This window comes from Falco naumanni, chromosome 3 (genome assembly GCF_017639655.2).
Source record: "Falco naumanni isolate bFalNau1 chromosome 3, bFalNau1.pat, whole genome shotgun sequence".
NCBI lineage: Eukaryota > Metazoa > Chordata > Aves > Falconiformes > Falconidae > Falco > Falco naumanni.
Genome location: NC_054056.1, coordinates 78,243,160 through 78,259,347, shown reverse-complemented (window position 1 = coordinate 78,259,347; position 16,188 = coordinate 78,243,160). Strand labels below are relative to the sequence as shown.

General features: G+C 37.6%; 1 protein-coding gene across 4 annotated transcripts in view; it reads left to right on the top strand.

Annotated features, from left to right (window-relative positions):
* The window catches only part of ARMC1 (armadillo repeat containing 1), a 33,430-nt gene extending 17,883 nt beyond the window's left edge, over positions 1-15,547 (top strand). For all 4 annotated transcript variants that reach the window (XM_040586305.1, XM_040586304.1, XM_040586302.1 and 1 more), the window contains 4 exons: positions 9,152-9,341; positions 12,705-12,821; positions 12,905-12,979; positions 13,540-15,547. In XM_040586305.1, the coding sequence (XP_040442239.1) occupies positions 9,152-9,341; positions 12,705-12,821; positions 12,905-12,979; positions 13,540-13,731 (574 nt within the window). In that variant the 3' untranslated portion in view covers positions 13,732-15,547. The remainder of the gene's footprint in view (positions 1-9,151; positions 9,342-12,704; positions 12,822-12,904; positions 12,980-13,539) is intronic.
* The last annotated feature ends 641 nt before the right edge of the window (positions 15,548-16,188 follow it).

Below are 16,188 nucleotides of genomic sequence, written 5' to 3'. Positions count from 1 at the left end.
TCTAAATTTTCAGAGTCAGTAGGCATGTCTTAAATTGACGTGGAAGTGGCACTGGCTAATCCAATCCTGACTCCTAATTTCAGTGAGTTGTCTTTTGTTTAGTACAAAATCAACTTCAAGACATCAGGTTTCCCTGTCCTGTTCCACCCTTTTCTTGGTTCGGTGTCTCCTGGTCGAATTGTCATAGCTAGTGGTGTGAGTAGAGTCTGGAAGATTTGCCAAGTGGCAGGCATTTTGGAGGTCTAGAAAGCATTGCAGGAAAGTCTGTCTGACCTTGTCTTGTTTCCATGGTACAACAACCTAGAAGTAAATAAAAGTAATATGTGGTCAGCACAGGGTTGATATCATCGGAGTGCAGTCACATAGCACAACAGCACTCCGGCTGCACGTAGATTCATTGGGCAGTCCAGCTGCTTGGTTTTTGATTGGAGATTCATAGCACTGCAGCTCATTGTGCCACTTTGAACTTGCCCAGTCCTACAGGTTCTATTGTTTTTCCTGTTCTATGCCTATGATTTTTTTCCTATTGTTAACATATCAAGCATAGTAGTGGGTTGTTGTTGGCCAACATAAGGATCCTGCTGTCTATATTCTAGAGGATTTTGACTTCTTTCTTTTAAGAAAGCAGGTGGTAATCCTTTTTGTCAGCTGCTGTATAAAGTTACCTGGTCTTTTCTAGGTGTTTTGGGGCTAGAGGGAGCTGAGGTGTACTGTAGTGGGTAGCGTAGTAATAGCACTGACGGGGATTGTGAGCAAGTATGTGCTCAAGTAATGCTCCTTTCCAAGTTGTTTTCAAATTACTTGTGTGTTGCCTGGGATGATCAGGAGAGCAGCTATATGCTTGTGATCCCACCGTATCATGGGATGCACTAAAAGCTCAAAGAAAGAGCAGCATTCTTAGAGATAAGAAAGAATCTTGCCCTAGCACTGGAGCAAAACAGCCAGAAAAACAGCCAGATCAGATAACTGTCTTGAAACAGATTGCTTTTTCTCTAATACCATGCTCTTTCTTTAGGCTTGTCATTCATGCTCAAAGTTTTCATCAAAACCGTGTCAATCACTGTGTCTCATTTCTAGAATCAAGGATTAGTGCTTTCCTCACAACCCCCTCCTGCCCCTTACAGAATGTAGCAATTCTTTGCAGCTTGCTGCTCCCTTTAGTTAGTGCTAGAGATGATTTCTGTCTTTAAATATAGAAAGAATGGGCTCTGAAAGAGATTGGTCACCTGGAAACAAATACATCAGTGGTCTTAAGGTGTAGTTGATAGGAATATCAATTTGTTAGCCACTCTATAACTGTAATTAAATCAGATGATAAATCTCTACCAAGTATATGCTTTAAGGTTTCTAATACAGCTGCATTTACCTAACGATGTATTTAGATAGAATTCATGCCAATCCATTAAACTCTTACTTGTGCTTTTTGTGTCATACAGGATACTACATTTATTGCAGTGAATGAGGTTCATTATGGAAATAAAATGATGGTTGAAAATGTCACTACTTAGGATCCTAGGGAAAAATACTAGGTTTGCCTTATAGGAGCAGTACTTGCATGTATGAAAAGGATTGGGATCAAGTGAAAATGTCTACTTCTAATGTGATCATAAGTTTTTTTCAAACTTGTTGGAAAGGTACTTGGGTCATTCTAGAAATGGAGTCTCTCAAACTGGCATTTTAAAGAAAAAATTATGCATCCAGTCCTTTGTTACATTCACTGACTGGCTTAGGATTTTTCTGTGGTAAGACTAAGTTAAATCTAGAGTTGGTTTTACTTTTCATTCATGAGTAGATTTAGTATGGTATTCAGCTGAGGTCTTGCCAAGTATGAGCCTGAACTTGGGTACTTAAGGCATTTTTATTCTTCAAACTCTTCATATTCGTTAGATTTTAATTGTGTGGTGGATTTTTTTAAAAAAGATCTGTGCTTTCGGGTACTGTTTTTCCATTAGTATGTAAATTCCTTGAGATGTTAAGTATGGGAAATGTTACCTGAACTGGCTTTAAAAGGTTGAGATCTATTTCCTTAGTTTTGTGGATTGAGTTGATCTTCCCTTCACCACTACTAGCTTTCTTTGCCTTTATAGACTTGCTTTTAATCTGATTTTTCTGTGTGTTGGTTTTCCAGTACTCATGAGCAAGAGCATAATGATGAGCCATACAATGCATGTCCGCCTTTTCTGATGGGCTGCACCACAGCCTTTCTCCATCGATTGTAAGGCTGTATACCATGCCCCCTCCCTTATGGGGCCATGCATACTGAATATATATATAGTACAGACACTCTGTACATGAAATTGCCTATTACATGTGCATAAGTGGTGTATTGCAAATGTGCTGTTCCTGTATATCATTTTCCTTGCTTAGATCTTAACAGTTTCAGGGAGTGGGCTGCTCTATGATAGAGTCTACCTCTGGTTGCCCTCTTCTCACAGAGATTTCTCAGCCTTGTGCAGGGAATGAGCTGTAGCTTTTCTCCATGTATCTAGTAAATTACTGGAATTTTAAGTTTTGTATTAGAAGTTTCTAAATTGTTATTACAAGGTATAATAAGCTCAATAACTTTCCCTTGATGACTGTGGCTGGTAAGAGCATGCTATAAGCTAAGGTGAAAACATTTGAAATACCAGTTAGCAAATAGTTTAATGACTTTGAGAACAAAGCCTCTCCTTTTCCATCTAGCCTTGCCTTTAGTTCATAATGTCTTAATATAAAACAATTTAGGACTAAGCAGTGAACCATAAGTCTAAATATGGGAGCAGAAAATTTCTGAAATCAAAGTAAAATTACACAGCTGCTTATATTTTAGCCTAATTATCAGAAGCATTAGTTATTTAAGCTGTCATGCAAAACTCTTAGGGAAAACAGTATGTAAGGAAAGTAGTTGGGGAAAATATTTTTGCTTTACTTACACAAAAGCCTAACTTCTAAAATACTCTTAACCTGAAAAAATAGATATCCATAAGTAGGTAAAAATGGATCTGCTCCATGTACATTGCCGTTTGAATTTGCTTAACAACCTCTCAATTTGTAATATATATTCACAGACTCACAGAATGGTTGAGGTTGGAAAGGACCTCTGGAGGTCATCTGGTCCAACTCCCCTGCTCAAGCAGGACCACCCAGAGCCAGTTTCCCAGGACCATGTGGCTTTTGAATATCTTCAAGGATAGAGACTCTACAACTCCAGTGGGCAAGTGATGCCAGTGCTCAGTCACCCTCACAGTGAAGAAGTGTTCCCTGATGTTCACGGGGAACCTCTTGTGTTTTGATTTGTGGCATTGCCTCTTGTCTGTCACTGGGCACTACTGAAAAGATCCTGGCTCTGTCTTTGCGCCCTCCCTTCCGGTAGTTATATACATCGATAAGATCTGAGCCTTCTCACCTGCTGGCTGAACAGTCCCAGCTCTCTCAGCCTTTCCTCATCAGCCCTTTAATTATCTTCCTGACCCTTTATTGGACTCTCTCCAGTATGCCCATCTCTCTTGTGTACTGGGGAGCCCGGAGCTGGACACAGCACTCCAGGTGTGGCCTCACCAGTGCTGAGCAGAGGAGCAGGGTCACCTCCCTCCACCTGCTGGCAGCCCTTCTCCTAATGCGACCCAGGATGCCATTCACCACCTTGGCTGCAAGGGTATGTTGCTGGCTAATGTTGAACTTCGTGTCTGCCAGGACCCCCAGGGCCTTTTCAGCCAAGCTGCTTTCCAGCTGGTCAGCCCCCAGCCGGTGCTGGTTCCTCCCCAGGGGCAGGGCGTTGCACTTCCACGTCCCCCTGGGTGGCAGCACAACCCTCTGGTGTATCAGCTGCTCCTCTCGGTTTTGTGTTATCTGCAGACTTGCTGAGGGTCCACTCTGCCCCATCATCCAGATGGTTCATGAAGATATTGAACAGAATTGGACCCGGTATTGACCCATGGGGTACACCACTAAATACTGGACTCCAGCTAGATTTCACAGCCCTGATCACCACCTTTTGGGCCTGGCCATCTAGCTGGTTTTCAGTCTACCTTGCTATCTGTTCACACAGTCCATACTCCATCAGCTTCTCTATGAGAATTGTACAGGAGACAATGTCACGAGAAATCCACTGCTCTCACCTAATCTGTGAAGCCAGCCATTTCATTGTAGAGAGCTATCAGGGTGGCCAGACATGACTTTCTCTTTGTGAATCCATGCTCGCTCTTCCTGGTCACCTTCTTGTCCTTAATTGTCTGGAGGAAATGGTTTCCAAATTTCTTCCATCACCTTCCCAGGGGTTGAGGTGATCGTTCAAAGATTAACAAGAGCATTGAAATTTCATTAATGGGTAATTTTGTTGTCTTATTGTGAGTAGTGGGCAAATGGAACAAGTACAGTCAAAAGTAGCATCAATGTAGAAGTGAGACTTTTGGAATTAAATGACACAAATTTCCTTTTGATTGATAGAATCTAGGATGTAATTTAATCTTTGGTAAAGAAAGATACCCTCTTTAATTTGAAGACCTCCGACTCTAGGTTATAAACTTAGTGAAACAAAAATTAATACTAGTGAAGTGCTGTTATAGTATGTTATCTGTTGGGCTAATGTGTCTTTAGAGCACAATGTATGCCACTGAGGAGATGCATGTAATAGTTTCTCTGCTTGTACACAGGGTCTGCTGTACTTTAAGCAGAGTTATGATTGCATCTGTTTCCTCTGATACAGAAGTGTGTATGTAATGTACGCGTTTATTTTAAAATCTATACATAAAATATTACAGCTCTAAAAAGGATAAGTTGGTCTTTTGCAGAAACATACACACATATATATATATAAAAACCCCTATATATATATATTTACAAATGTATTTGTCTTGTCTTTCTCCAAAAGGGGAAAATCCACTGTATTAGTCTTTCTCAGACTTTGTGCTTTTTCTAAAGGAAGAAACATAACTTTCTATGTTATTTTTACATCAGATACAGCTATGCTAGGAAGATTGTCGGGGCCCTTCTATTATAATTTACAATGCTGCATGTATACTTGTCACATGGTGGTTGTACAGCCATAATGCTATATGCTGCTTACACATTCTTTTCAAGCATGTGTACTCAACCCACATCACATACACCTTTGGAGCTGTAGCCAGTAATTTTTGTGTCCTTTAAGCTTAGCTAAAACTTAAAAAAATGTCTTGTGCTAATAAAACCTCTGCAGCACTTGGACCGTGTTCACAAGGTTATTTTTAGTTGTGAAGAAAGACAGCTATTTCTTTTATGCTCTTCTGACAGATACATAATATTTAGGATTCTGTGGTCATGTTATACAGTCAGCTTTGGGTGAACATAATGGAAGGACTGGCAGCAGTTTAAGTTGAACTTGGCTCCCCAGTTCAAGAGAGACAGTGAACTACTGGAGAAGGTCCAGTGGAGGGCTATGAAGATGATTAAGAGACTGGAATGTCTCCCTTATGAGGAAGGGCTGAAAGACCTGGCCCTGTTTAGCCTGGAGAAAAGAAGACTGAGAGGGGGTCTTATCAATGTCTACAAATATCTTAAAGGCATGTGTCAAGATGATGGGGCCAAGACTTTTCAGTAGTGCCAAGCAACAGGACAAGGGGCAATGGGCACAAAATGCAGCACAGGTAGTTCTGTCTGAATGAGGAAGAACGTCCTTCATTTGAGGGTGACAGAGCACTGCACAGGCTGCCCAGAGAAGCTGTGGAGTCTTGTCCTCTGGAGGCAGTCAAAACCCACCTGGACACAACTCTGTGCAACCTGCTCTGGGTGAACCTGCTTTAGCAGGGGGTTGGGCTGGATGATCTCCAGAGGTCCCTTCCAATACTGACCATTCTGGGATGACAGGAATTCAAAACAACAGTGAAAGTTAAAGATCTGAGTTTCTGGCAGGCTGAAGTAACGTGAGATGTTACCGCCTCTGAAAGAGATTGTTACTGACTCTTACCAACTGTTACTCTGTTCTAACTGGAGACTACAGTTTCCCTAGCAGGGTGGCAGAACACTAGTCATGGAATATTAGAACAGCCCAGGTTGGAATGGACCTCGAAAGATCATCTGGTTTGACCTTTTCTGGGAAAGGGGGACTAGATGAGACTATCTAGCAGCCTGTCCAATCGCATCTTGAAAACCTTCAGTGATGGGGACTGTCACATCTCTGGGGAGGTTGTTCCAGTGATTGATTATTCTCAATCAATCTCTAACTGCACAGTGACTTCTGTGGTGGTGGCAGGAGGCTGGGTCAGAGTTGTGAGCAGCGGTATCAAACTGCTGACGTGCAGGTGCTGGGAAGGCCTGTGCCAGTGCCATCAGAACCCTCTTAAAGTTGCATTTTTTTTCTCATTTCAGGCCACAAAACCAGAGCCTGCGTGTTATCCTTATTCTTTAAAAAAACCCACACTTCCACTGTTTTGTTTTCATTTTATGTGTAGTTTCATTGTATTCATTTTCTTGTTACTAATACAGTGTATAAAGAAACAGTCAGCATTGAACATCACCTTGGTTTTACAATAGAGAGGGTTTATTATACTTAGTTCTAGACAGGTGTTATTTTCCTTAAAGATCATAGAATGTTGGAATAGTCTGGGTTGGAAGGGACCTTTAAAGGGCATCTAGTCCAACCCCTCTGCAATAAGCAGGGGCATCTTCAACTAGATGAGGATGCTCAGAGCCCTGTCCAACCTGACCTTCAGTGTTTCCAGGGATGGGGCATCTGCCATCTGTCAGTGTTTCACCACCCTCATTATAAAAAAAAAAAAACCACCACTAAATTCTTCCTTAGATTTAGCCTGATATTAAAATACTAAGTTTTCTATTCTTTTTATAGCTGTTGTATAAATCACTTTCATTAAAAAATAAGATTGATGCAAAACTTGTATTCACTCATTTTACCAGTGCACTAGAAATTGTAGAAGAATTTCTGTATGGAATTTTGTGCAGTTTTGTTTTAACTGAGTTGCTGAAAGTGTAGTACTGCATTTCTGCAGAATAAAAACTGGCTTATACCTTTATTAGGGGATTGCTTTGCGACCTGGTATTCGTATGTGACATCTACTGTTCTTGCCTTTGTAGTGTAGTGTCTGAGTTTCATGCTGCTGCTTATTCACAGTCAGTTGCTTATTTTGCAACAGATTCTCTTTATATAAGATTAAAGACTTGTGTTTGGGCTTTTGTGGTTTTTTTAAATGTGAAAGGGGTAACTAGAGTTACCATCTGTAACTTAGTGGTAGATAGTAATAATCCTCTATTTGGAAAAATACAGGAAATTATCAGAGTAGTTTAAGAGTGTGTGTATGCATATGCGTAACGTTTACTTGTATAGACTTGTTTTGGGAATATCTTAGAATGCTTGTATTGAATAAGAGGAGATTTAAATTTGTGTTTGCAAGTCAACAGGTTGTTTCATTAATACAGTTAATCTCAGTTCATTATTTTTCCAAGATCTATGCCAACTATAATGTTGTGAGCACAAAACTTGTATGAAAGTGACTGTTGATTTTTTTGCTCTTAGGTACTTGTATATTTTATATATTTAGACATATTGATAATTTATCTTTCTTTTGTGTATGTATATATGCATTTATGTATTATGGCTAATATTAAGTATATTTTATTTTGTATTTGTCTTGCTGAATTTTTTTTAACTCTAGAATGCAGTAGTAAAATTTTATTCAAAAAAACCCTCTTACCAACAGCATAGTGGGTGCTGTAGGTGGGATAATGATATTTTCAGTAGTGTGCTTAGTTAACTGCATTTAAACTTACGAAAAAATAAGTCTGCTATTGTAAATTTGTTGAAATGGACAGGGATTTTGTCATTTTTGTTGAAAGAATTTGCTAAAACTAATGGTCAGGTAAATTTCATAGTATCTTGATAAGTTGTCACTTTTGCACAAGCTAATTTATTACTACCTCAAGACATCAGCTTGCATGGCTTTATCATTTGTTCTATTACTTTAACAAATTGTGGAAGCTTGAAGTTGAAATCTTTGTGAGTTCCCAGCACTTGTTTCTGTGAATTAACATATTCTCTTTTTTTCACTGTAGGAAAGTAGAATGTAAGCATGTATTTAAAATTGAACGTATGCTGAAATGCTTTACTATTTTATGTCTTGGTTGTTTGCTTATTACCTTTTTTTTTTTGTTGAATGCTGTCAGTGTACTGAATGATCACCAGAACTCATGTTTTCCTCTCCAAATGAGTGTGGTTCAAAACCAGGTGCAGAGAAGGGGCAGGGGGGAAGCTAGCTGGGACCCCCACAAGCTGAGAACTCCTAACATTCTTGCTTCAGTGTTATTTCTTGTCTGTATGGTAGGATGGAAAATGTGTTTAATGTCTGGTAATTAAAGAAGTCAAATGGAAGAAAAAAGAAGTCTAAAGGTACTTGTTACTTAGTGTTTGCTAAACAAAGCAGCAAAGCTGTCATTCATCATTTTAAGATTAATTACAAGTTGATGCAGTAATAATTTTGTTTCCGCACATAGCTTTAAATCACTGGCATAATTAAAATGGCTGAATTTAGACAACAGATTTATGTTTAGTACCTTACTAAAATTACCTTTAATTAATCATAAGAAATTAATATACGTTCAATTATCTACATTTTTTCTGTCTAAAAAAATGCTAACATATAGTTTGTACCATAAATTTTAGTCTAATCAGAAATAACCTTCGGATTCCTCAAGAACTGGGATTCTGCTCAGCTGTTTGTGCTCAGTAGCTTCAGAGAAGAAAACATTTGGAAAGATTGCAGTTGAACAGAGAGGTTATTTTTATTATGTAAAAAGGAAAGTGGGAAATTAAACTAACAAGGCAGTTGGAGATCTTTTGGTAAAAAAACCATACCTCAACATGGACAAAGTAACTGGTGCACTGAGCATCTGCTAACATTTGGTTTGTAGTTGTCAAATTGATGTAAACTATATTCAGGTTGTTTGAGAACACAGACTTGTTTACAATTATATTAGAATTTACAGACTTAAAAATTGGAATATGGGAAAGGAAATAGCTTTGCCTAATTTCTCCTCTTTTGAAATCTTTGCTATTTGTTATATATTTGCTATAATTGTATTTCTGTAGCACGTGGAGTATTCCAGTTTCAAGGACATAATCAGCAACTGTTCAGAGTACTAATGTAAAAACAAATATTTACAAACCTTAATCCCTTTTTTCTTGAAGGACCACTACACCAGGAGAGACTAAACTTTTAGCCTCTGAAGTCTATGATATCCTTCAGTCTTCTAACATGTCAGACACAGACAATGTGAATGAGATGAATTATCGTCGACGGAAAGCACAGTTTTTCCTCGGCAGCACAAATAAGCGTGCCAAGACGGTGGTTTTGCATATAGATGGCCTTGATGATTCGGTAAGGAAACCTTCAGCATTTATGTAAATAAGGCATGCCATATTGACATGTATTTTGCCACAAAACCAACGTATTCAGGCTGCTTGTGTGGCATCATCAGTTGTCAGCAATTTCCATGAATTATATTTTGAATCGCAAGATCTGTAATAAAATCTTGCATAAATCAAGCTTACTCAGAAGATCTAAAGAAGATATTTTAAGGTAAGTTCCTTGATGGCTTTTTAATTACTCTAAAAAACTATTCTGTTTTCGCCTTTCCTAATTTTCTTTTTCAAGAAAGAAGGGGATAAATAAGGTACCTTTAGCGGTTTTGCTTAAGGGTATCTTGTGAGTATATCAGTGTGGTAAAAAATAAGTTTCCTTTTAGTTACGGAGATTTCAGACACTGGGTTTTGGTTTTGGTGTTTTTTTCCCCCCTTACTCTTAATTTAGAAATGCTGTATTTTCTTTGAGCTGGTTTTGCTACATCTTTTCATTGTCTGTGAGATCTTTTCTACTGTAGTGACCAGAATGGCATTTGAGTTAATGAGGTCTCACTGAGTCTTTATGTAATGTCAGAATAACTTCTACGGATTTATCTACCATACCCCTGTAGATAACACCCCAGGGCCATGTTTGCCTTTTTACGGCTGCCAAACAGCATGTAGACTATTTAAGCATGTTATCCACAAGTGCCCTCCGGACTCTGTATCTTCAGTTTTGTACCCATTTTAAATGATCAGACCTGATCCTTTGCTTTGTTGCTTTATATTTTGCCAAGTAAGCGTGTCCACAGGCCCAGTTTACCAACAGCATACCCATCGTACTGTTTTCATAAGACCATAGTTAATTCCTTTAGAAATAACATGCTGCTCTAGCTCACTTTATACAAAGTAAATATTTTTTACAGTTCTGTCCTTCCAGCACTTGCTATGTCTAAAAGGCAGTGCTTTGTCAACACCATTGGCTTTTGTGCTCTGAAGGGTTTTTTTAATTCAGTCCTATTGGTTGTCTCCTGTTAAGTTTGCTTTGGTTTGTTTTCAAGCTTCTAGTTGATTTGTTTGTTCACAGGTATCTCCAAGCAAGAAATTTCGTCCACCTATGTTTTGTGAGTTTAGATATGCTGGCTATGGTCTAATTCTATCTTAGAAGTGTTTATTTGTGTTTTTCAACAAATGTAACTTAGCAAGATTTGTGGAGTTTCTCTCTTAAAAGCTGAGGCAAAGGTATCCCGAAAAAGCTTAGCTCCAGAGAGCAAAACTGCAGGCTCCTGTAGTTGCCTAGAGCGCACCAGCATGTTTTTCTAGCTTACTGTTAAAGAAAAGAAAAATCTGACTGTTCACTGGCTGAAGATGGCTAGTGTACATAGCTCTATGTACATCATCAGATGATTAAAGAAATGTTAGTGATACTCCAGGTGCTCACCCAGCAGTTAAACATACCTGTAATGCTGTTTTAAGCATCACGGTAAGTTAGCACTGAAAGGATAATGAAGGATGAGAACAATAAAAGCAGCATAGTTTCATTCAACACTATTCCCAACTTAACTAGCAAAGATTATAAAGTGGCACATATGAGCGTTAAAAAACATAGTAGGTAAACGCAGGGTTGTAAACACTGTATTTTAAGTTTACCTGTGTTTTATCTTCTAGATTTGGAATAAGAAGCTGCTGCTAGGAATGATTGCAAATCCTACAAATACCTGTGGATTTTAAAACCTCAAGTATTAGATACTGATTATTTCAAGGAGGGAAAGGTCGTTTGTGGTTTAGTGTGGGGTTGGATGTTTTTATTTTAAGATCTAATTATCAAAATTGCTTATAAGCTTAAAAAAAAGGAAAGAATGAAGCAGTATTTCAGGAGTCTGTGGCACCCCCCTCAGTAAGTTTTCTAGTCTATACATTTTAGTAGTACTTGTCTAGGGTATGGTGATCAGGGTTTGATGTGCAAGAAAATAATCTAATCTTCACCTGTCCTACACTGTACCTGTCCTGTGCCCACGCTTCAGGAGTACCATGCAGAAAGATGTCTAGCTGTGTATTGAGGTTTGTGCCTAAATGCCATAGTTAAACATACTTTGTAAAGGACATTTTTGCAGCAAGACCGGTGCTGCCAAGCTTCTAGATGTTTGGGGAGTCTATATGGGCCTTGGTAAGGTCTGTATGGACCTTTTTCTTTTAAGAAGTGATTTGTCAGGTATCTAATCACTGAATGTTCGTTTTGAATTAAACTGATATGCCTGTGATTTAACCTGGGATCTCAGAGTAAAAAGCCAAATTCTGTCACAGAATTACTATACACCCATGTAAGCATAAAATATGTTTAGGCTAATAAGCTATGAATGTGTTGTATAAAGTTATTTTTCAAAGTCTCAAAAACATTATTTAAATACATAAACTTACACAAATTAATTCAATATATATGCTAAACTGCCAAAAAACGCCCCTGATTTGCATAGTTCTTTCAGAGATTAAAATAATTTTATTTACTTGTTGTGCATGAAACTATCCCAAATACTGACCACCAATTATTTGAGAGCTAAAGTAACATGCCTTGAAATAACTTATTATTTAAAACCTTGCAGAAACTTGCAGTAAAAGTTAAATACATCATTATTTTGAACCTGTGTAAGGCTGTCAGTTTATTTCTGGTACAGTGCATCTTCTCTTTTTCCCCCTTTTCTGCTAGCAGTCTCTCCAAGTATATTTTGATATGTTTTGTTACAACTAATCTGTGCAAATATTAAAAGGAAAAATAAATGTCAGAAAATTCTGAGATAATGTAGAGCAGATGCAACTAGTACAGGTCAATGTAATGTTACAGCACAGCAGGCAATGTCACTTGCTTTAAGCATAACATTCTGTGGGTTATCAACCAAATATTTTCCCTTTGAAATAAGAATTGTGCTGTGCAGTGATGTCTGTGAGCTGCCACAGATGAAGCAGCTGAAAGATACAACAGCTGCTTTGATGCATTCAGTCAGTATGGAGGCAAGGTGTCTGATAAATACCAACTTAAACACTAACTATTCATCAATGAGCACTTCAGTCAATCAGAACTTAACCAGAGGGGACTGTTTAGCTGATCATACGGCAGAAAAAAACATTCTTTGCTTTTCAGCACTTTTCTCTAATTATTTACAGTTGATTCCATCCTTCTTTGACTTCTAAAGTGTAAGCAATTTTTCTCTTTTTTTTTTTTTGTGGCAAGAGAGCCTAATATTTGTGCACTAAAATGTAAGTCTCAGTTTTCTTCTGCAAAAAATGTGGTTGAGTAACAACCTGCCCTCAGACATACAGGAATTCCTTAACAATTAATTGTGAGCATTTTCACATGGTGTGTTATGAAAGTACTTTAGTTGTGGGGTGTTTGTTTCTTTTCCAGTCTCGAAGGAATCTTTGTGAAGAAGCCTTGTTGAAAATTAAAGGTGTTATTAGTTTTACCTTTCAAATGGCTGTTCAAAGGTGTGTGGTCCGAATTCGCTCAGACTTAAAAGCAGAGGTAAGTGCTTGGTAAGCCTCCAGATCCTCACGTTATTGCATTCTGTCACACTAAGCTTTTGGCTTTTTTCTGTGTACTTGTAGGCATTGGCAACGGCAATAGCATCAACCAAAGTTATGAAGGCACAGCAAGTTGTGAAAAGTGAAAGTGGCGAGGAGGTAGGATGTGTTTTTAAAATACCAGTTGTTCTAGCTCAGCTCTATCTTTAATACCAGCACCTCTGTGCCCATGACATCTGATGTCAGGCAAAATTTTTCAAGTGAGCATGCTACACATACAAGGAGAATGAAGAGTATCCTATGTCAGGACATGTATCCGTAGAACAGTTTTACAAAACTTAAGTGTTTGGAAGAAGGACAAAAATACTGTAAATATTTCTCTCCTTAATGATATGAAAAGGATCACAGTGAACCTTTGGGGTTTTTTTGGCTGCAGTTGCTGTGCTGTTTTTATTTTGCAACTACAGTAAAAGGGTTGTCTTTATTGATTTTTTTTTCTTGCATGTTAAGCCAAAGCTTTTTTTATTTATATCCTAATCATAGTAGATTCCAGATATATAGTAGGTTCCATTTATATTCTTGATGTGTATAGGGGAATGGGGAAGGAGTCTCACAACATGCATGTCTGTCATCCTCTCTCTCTCTATATATATGTAACTTCCATTCATTCTTTTGAGTTACAACATTTGATGTAATTTTAATCTGTTGTGTTTTATCAGATGCTAGTTCCATTCCAAGATACTCCAGTAGAAGTAGAGCAGAATACAGATCTACCTGAATATTTACCAGAAGATGAAAGCCCTACTAAGGAACAGGACAAAGCAGTGTCTCGTGTTGGGTCGCACCCAGAAGGTGCAGCAAGCTGGCTCAGCACAGCAGCAAACTTTCTATCGAGATCTTTCTACTGGTGACTTGTATTTGGTGTTAAAAGACTGTGTGAATGAACCAACAGGGGGGCCAGTTTTCCATTGGTGTGGTGAACTGCCAAGTGCAATTTGCAATAAATCATCACAAAAATTTTAGATTAAGCAAATGTATGCTGCATTTTACATTTTATTGGACATTTAGCCTGATAGGGCAGGGGTCAAAAACCAGAGGCCTCCAATCAAATTGTTCTTTAATTTGTTTTTCATTTAGATTTTATTGCTTCACTTTTTAAAAATGGGTCCACTGTTATATACCAAATGTTTATGCATATAGAGCTTTAAGTTTGGCTTCACATGAAATACGTGATAGGGAGAATCCATTTAACTCAAGTCTCAGGGCCTCTGCGAAAGAAAATTCTTAACAGCTCTAGTTCTGCATTAAATGAAATACCCTTTTTATTTCTGCATCCCTTTGGACTAATGTTATTTTGTTTAATTTTCTAGATTTTGACTCCAGAGAAAAATACAGTCTGCCTCTTTTGCCTTTATTTTTGCCAGCCATGTTCACAGCGTGAGCACAATGATGTTCCCTTTTTGCTATCACTACAGAATTGAAATTTATAACCCTTTTATGTATATTGAATTTTTCCAGCCTGCCCTTAACCATTGGAGTGCTTGAGGTTAAGAAATAAGGGATTGAATAGACACAAATACATATACATACATTGTACAGTAAATAAAGTAGAGCATATTTGTAATGATGGGTGTGACTGACTGATATATATATATATATAAAACTAACAAATACCACTGACTGCTGTTTAGGCTAGCTGGGAAGACTAGCAAAAAAAAAAATCTGTGGTCTAATGTAGGGATGACCCAGTGCAGCTCTGTCTGCAGAGAATAGAGGGTTGTAGGCTGTATTTGGTTAAGAAATGGTGTTCACTGTTAGCAAATATTTAATGGTAACTGAAACTTTAAACTTGAAGAATAAAGCAGAACTGAATGCCTCTTTTGCCACAGTGCCACACTCATAAATTTTGGCTTTAAACCTTTCCATTTTTTTACCTAACAAATCTGATATATAATTACTGTTCCATCCTAATGTCTTTCATGAGGCTTCCATGAAAGTACATCGGCTTGGATAGGCTTAAAAACATACGCAGACAATTGGCTTTACCTTGTTACTTAACAGACAGTCTAGGTTTAAAGATGTCTTGGTAATTTCTGTGACCGGAAGTGATAATAGAAGCAAAACTTCTGTAGGCAGAGAATAATATATATCTGAACTGTTAATAAACACTGTGTGCCTGAAAGGATTCAATACACAGTGCTTGAAAACTGCAGTGCCACTGCTTTGTTGCACCAGAGAAATACAGCTGACAACTTTTAAATAATGTTATAAACCTCATTATACAATGCTTTTTTGTGGTAATGTATTTGCTATACTATTAATTATATTTACCACTTGGAGACTCAGAAAAAAAATATGAATGCATAAAATTTATTCCCCTGTGCCTGTGCAGAAGGAATGAAAAACAAAATTCATAGGCTGTCATAATACTACAGAAATGCTGAGGAAATGGTAATGTAAAATAATAATGCAGGTCAGAGTTCACCCACCCGTTAATTGTCATTCTAGGGTAAAAAAGAAACAAAAGCTTGTTGGCAGACTAGATATCTCATGTTTTTTAATATATCTAGTTTATTTTTCATCCAGGTTTACACGCACAGATTGAAAATACAGGCTTTTCAAGGCATGTATTGCTTTAAATATGTAATACTACTCATACTGCTGTCTAGAATGTTACAGTACCAAATGTGTTTGAAAAGTCCTCTGTTCTATAGCCATGAATGCAGAGTTTTATTTTTCTGCATAAACATCTGTTTGCATTTGCATTACTGCACATCTATTTACTAAAAGACTACACCTTTTGGATATTAATGGTTCAGTACCAATAGGTATTACAGTTTGTTTGTGCATTTGGTCTGTAGGTGTGCTTTTATGACAGTATTGCAGCTCTTGTAGAACAGTTTAAGGCACCTGTAAAAGTTTTTGAAATATATTGTAAAATAATAAAGGATAATATAACTAAACAAAATATGACTGGTGCCTTTTTAAATGTCTAAACAAAGGCTGGTGCCTTTTTCTGGTATTAGATTTATATCGTTTTCATCTTTATTTTCATTCATCTCATTTTAACAGAGGAATGCAAATGTCTAGGCATAGCGAGATCTTTGCTGCATATCACAGTGGGGCTTTTGCGTATGTTTAGAGCATGCTTGCATTTTAAACAATTTTTTTGTGAAAAGTAGGTAAGTAGAAGCTACTTGAAGATGTAATCTCAAATTCATTCTTGGGGAGGTATTTTGGACATTGGCTTTTTTTTTTTAAATAAATGATGTGTAGGTCTTATTTCATTAAGGAAATTAAGAAGAATCAACATTGCTGGAGAAACCTTTTGGAAAAAAAACCCAACCCCACAATGCAGTCATTCATTG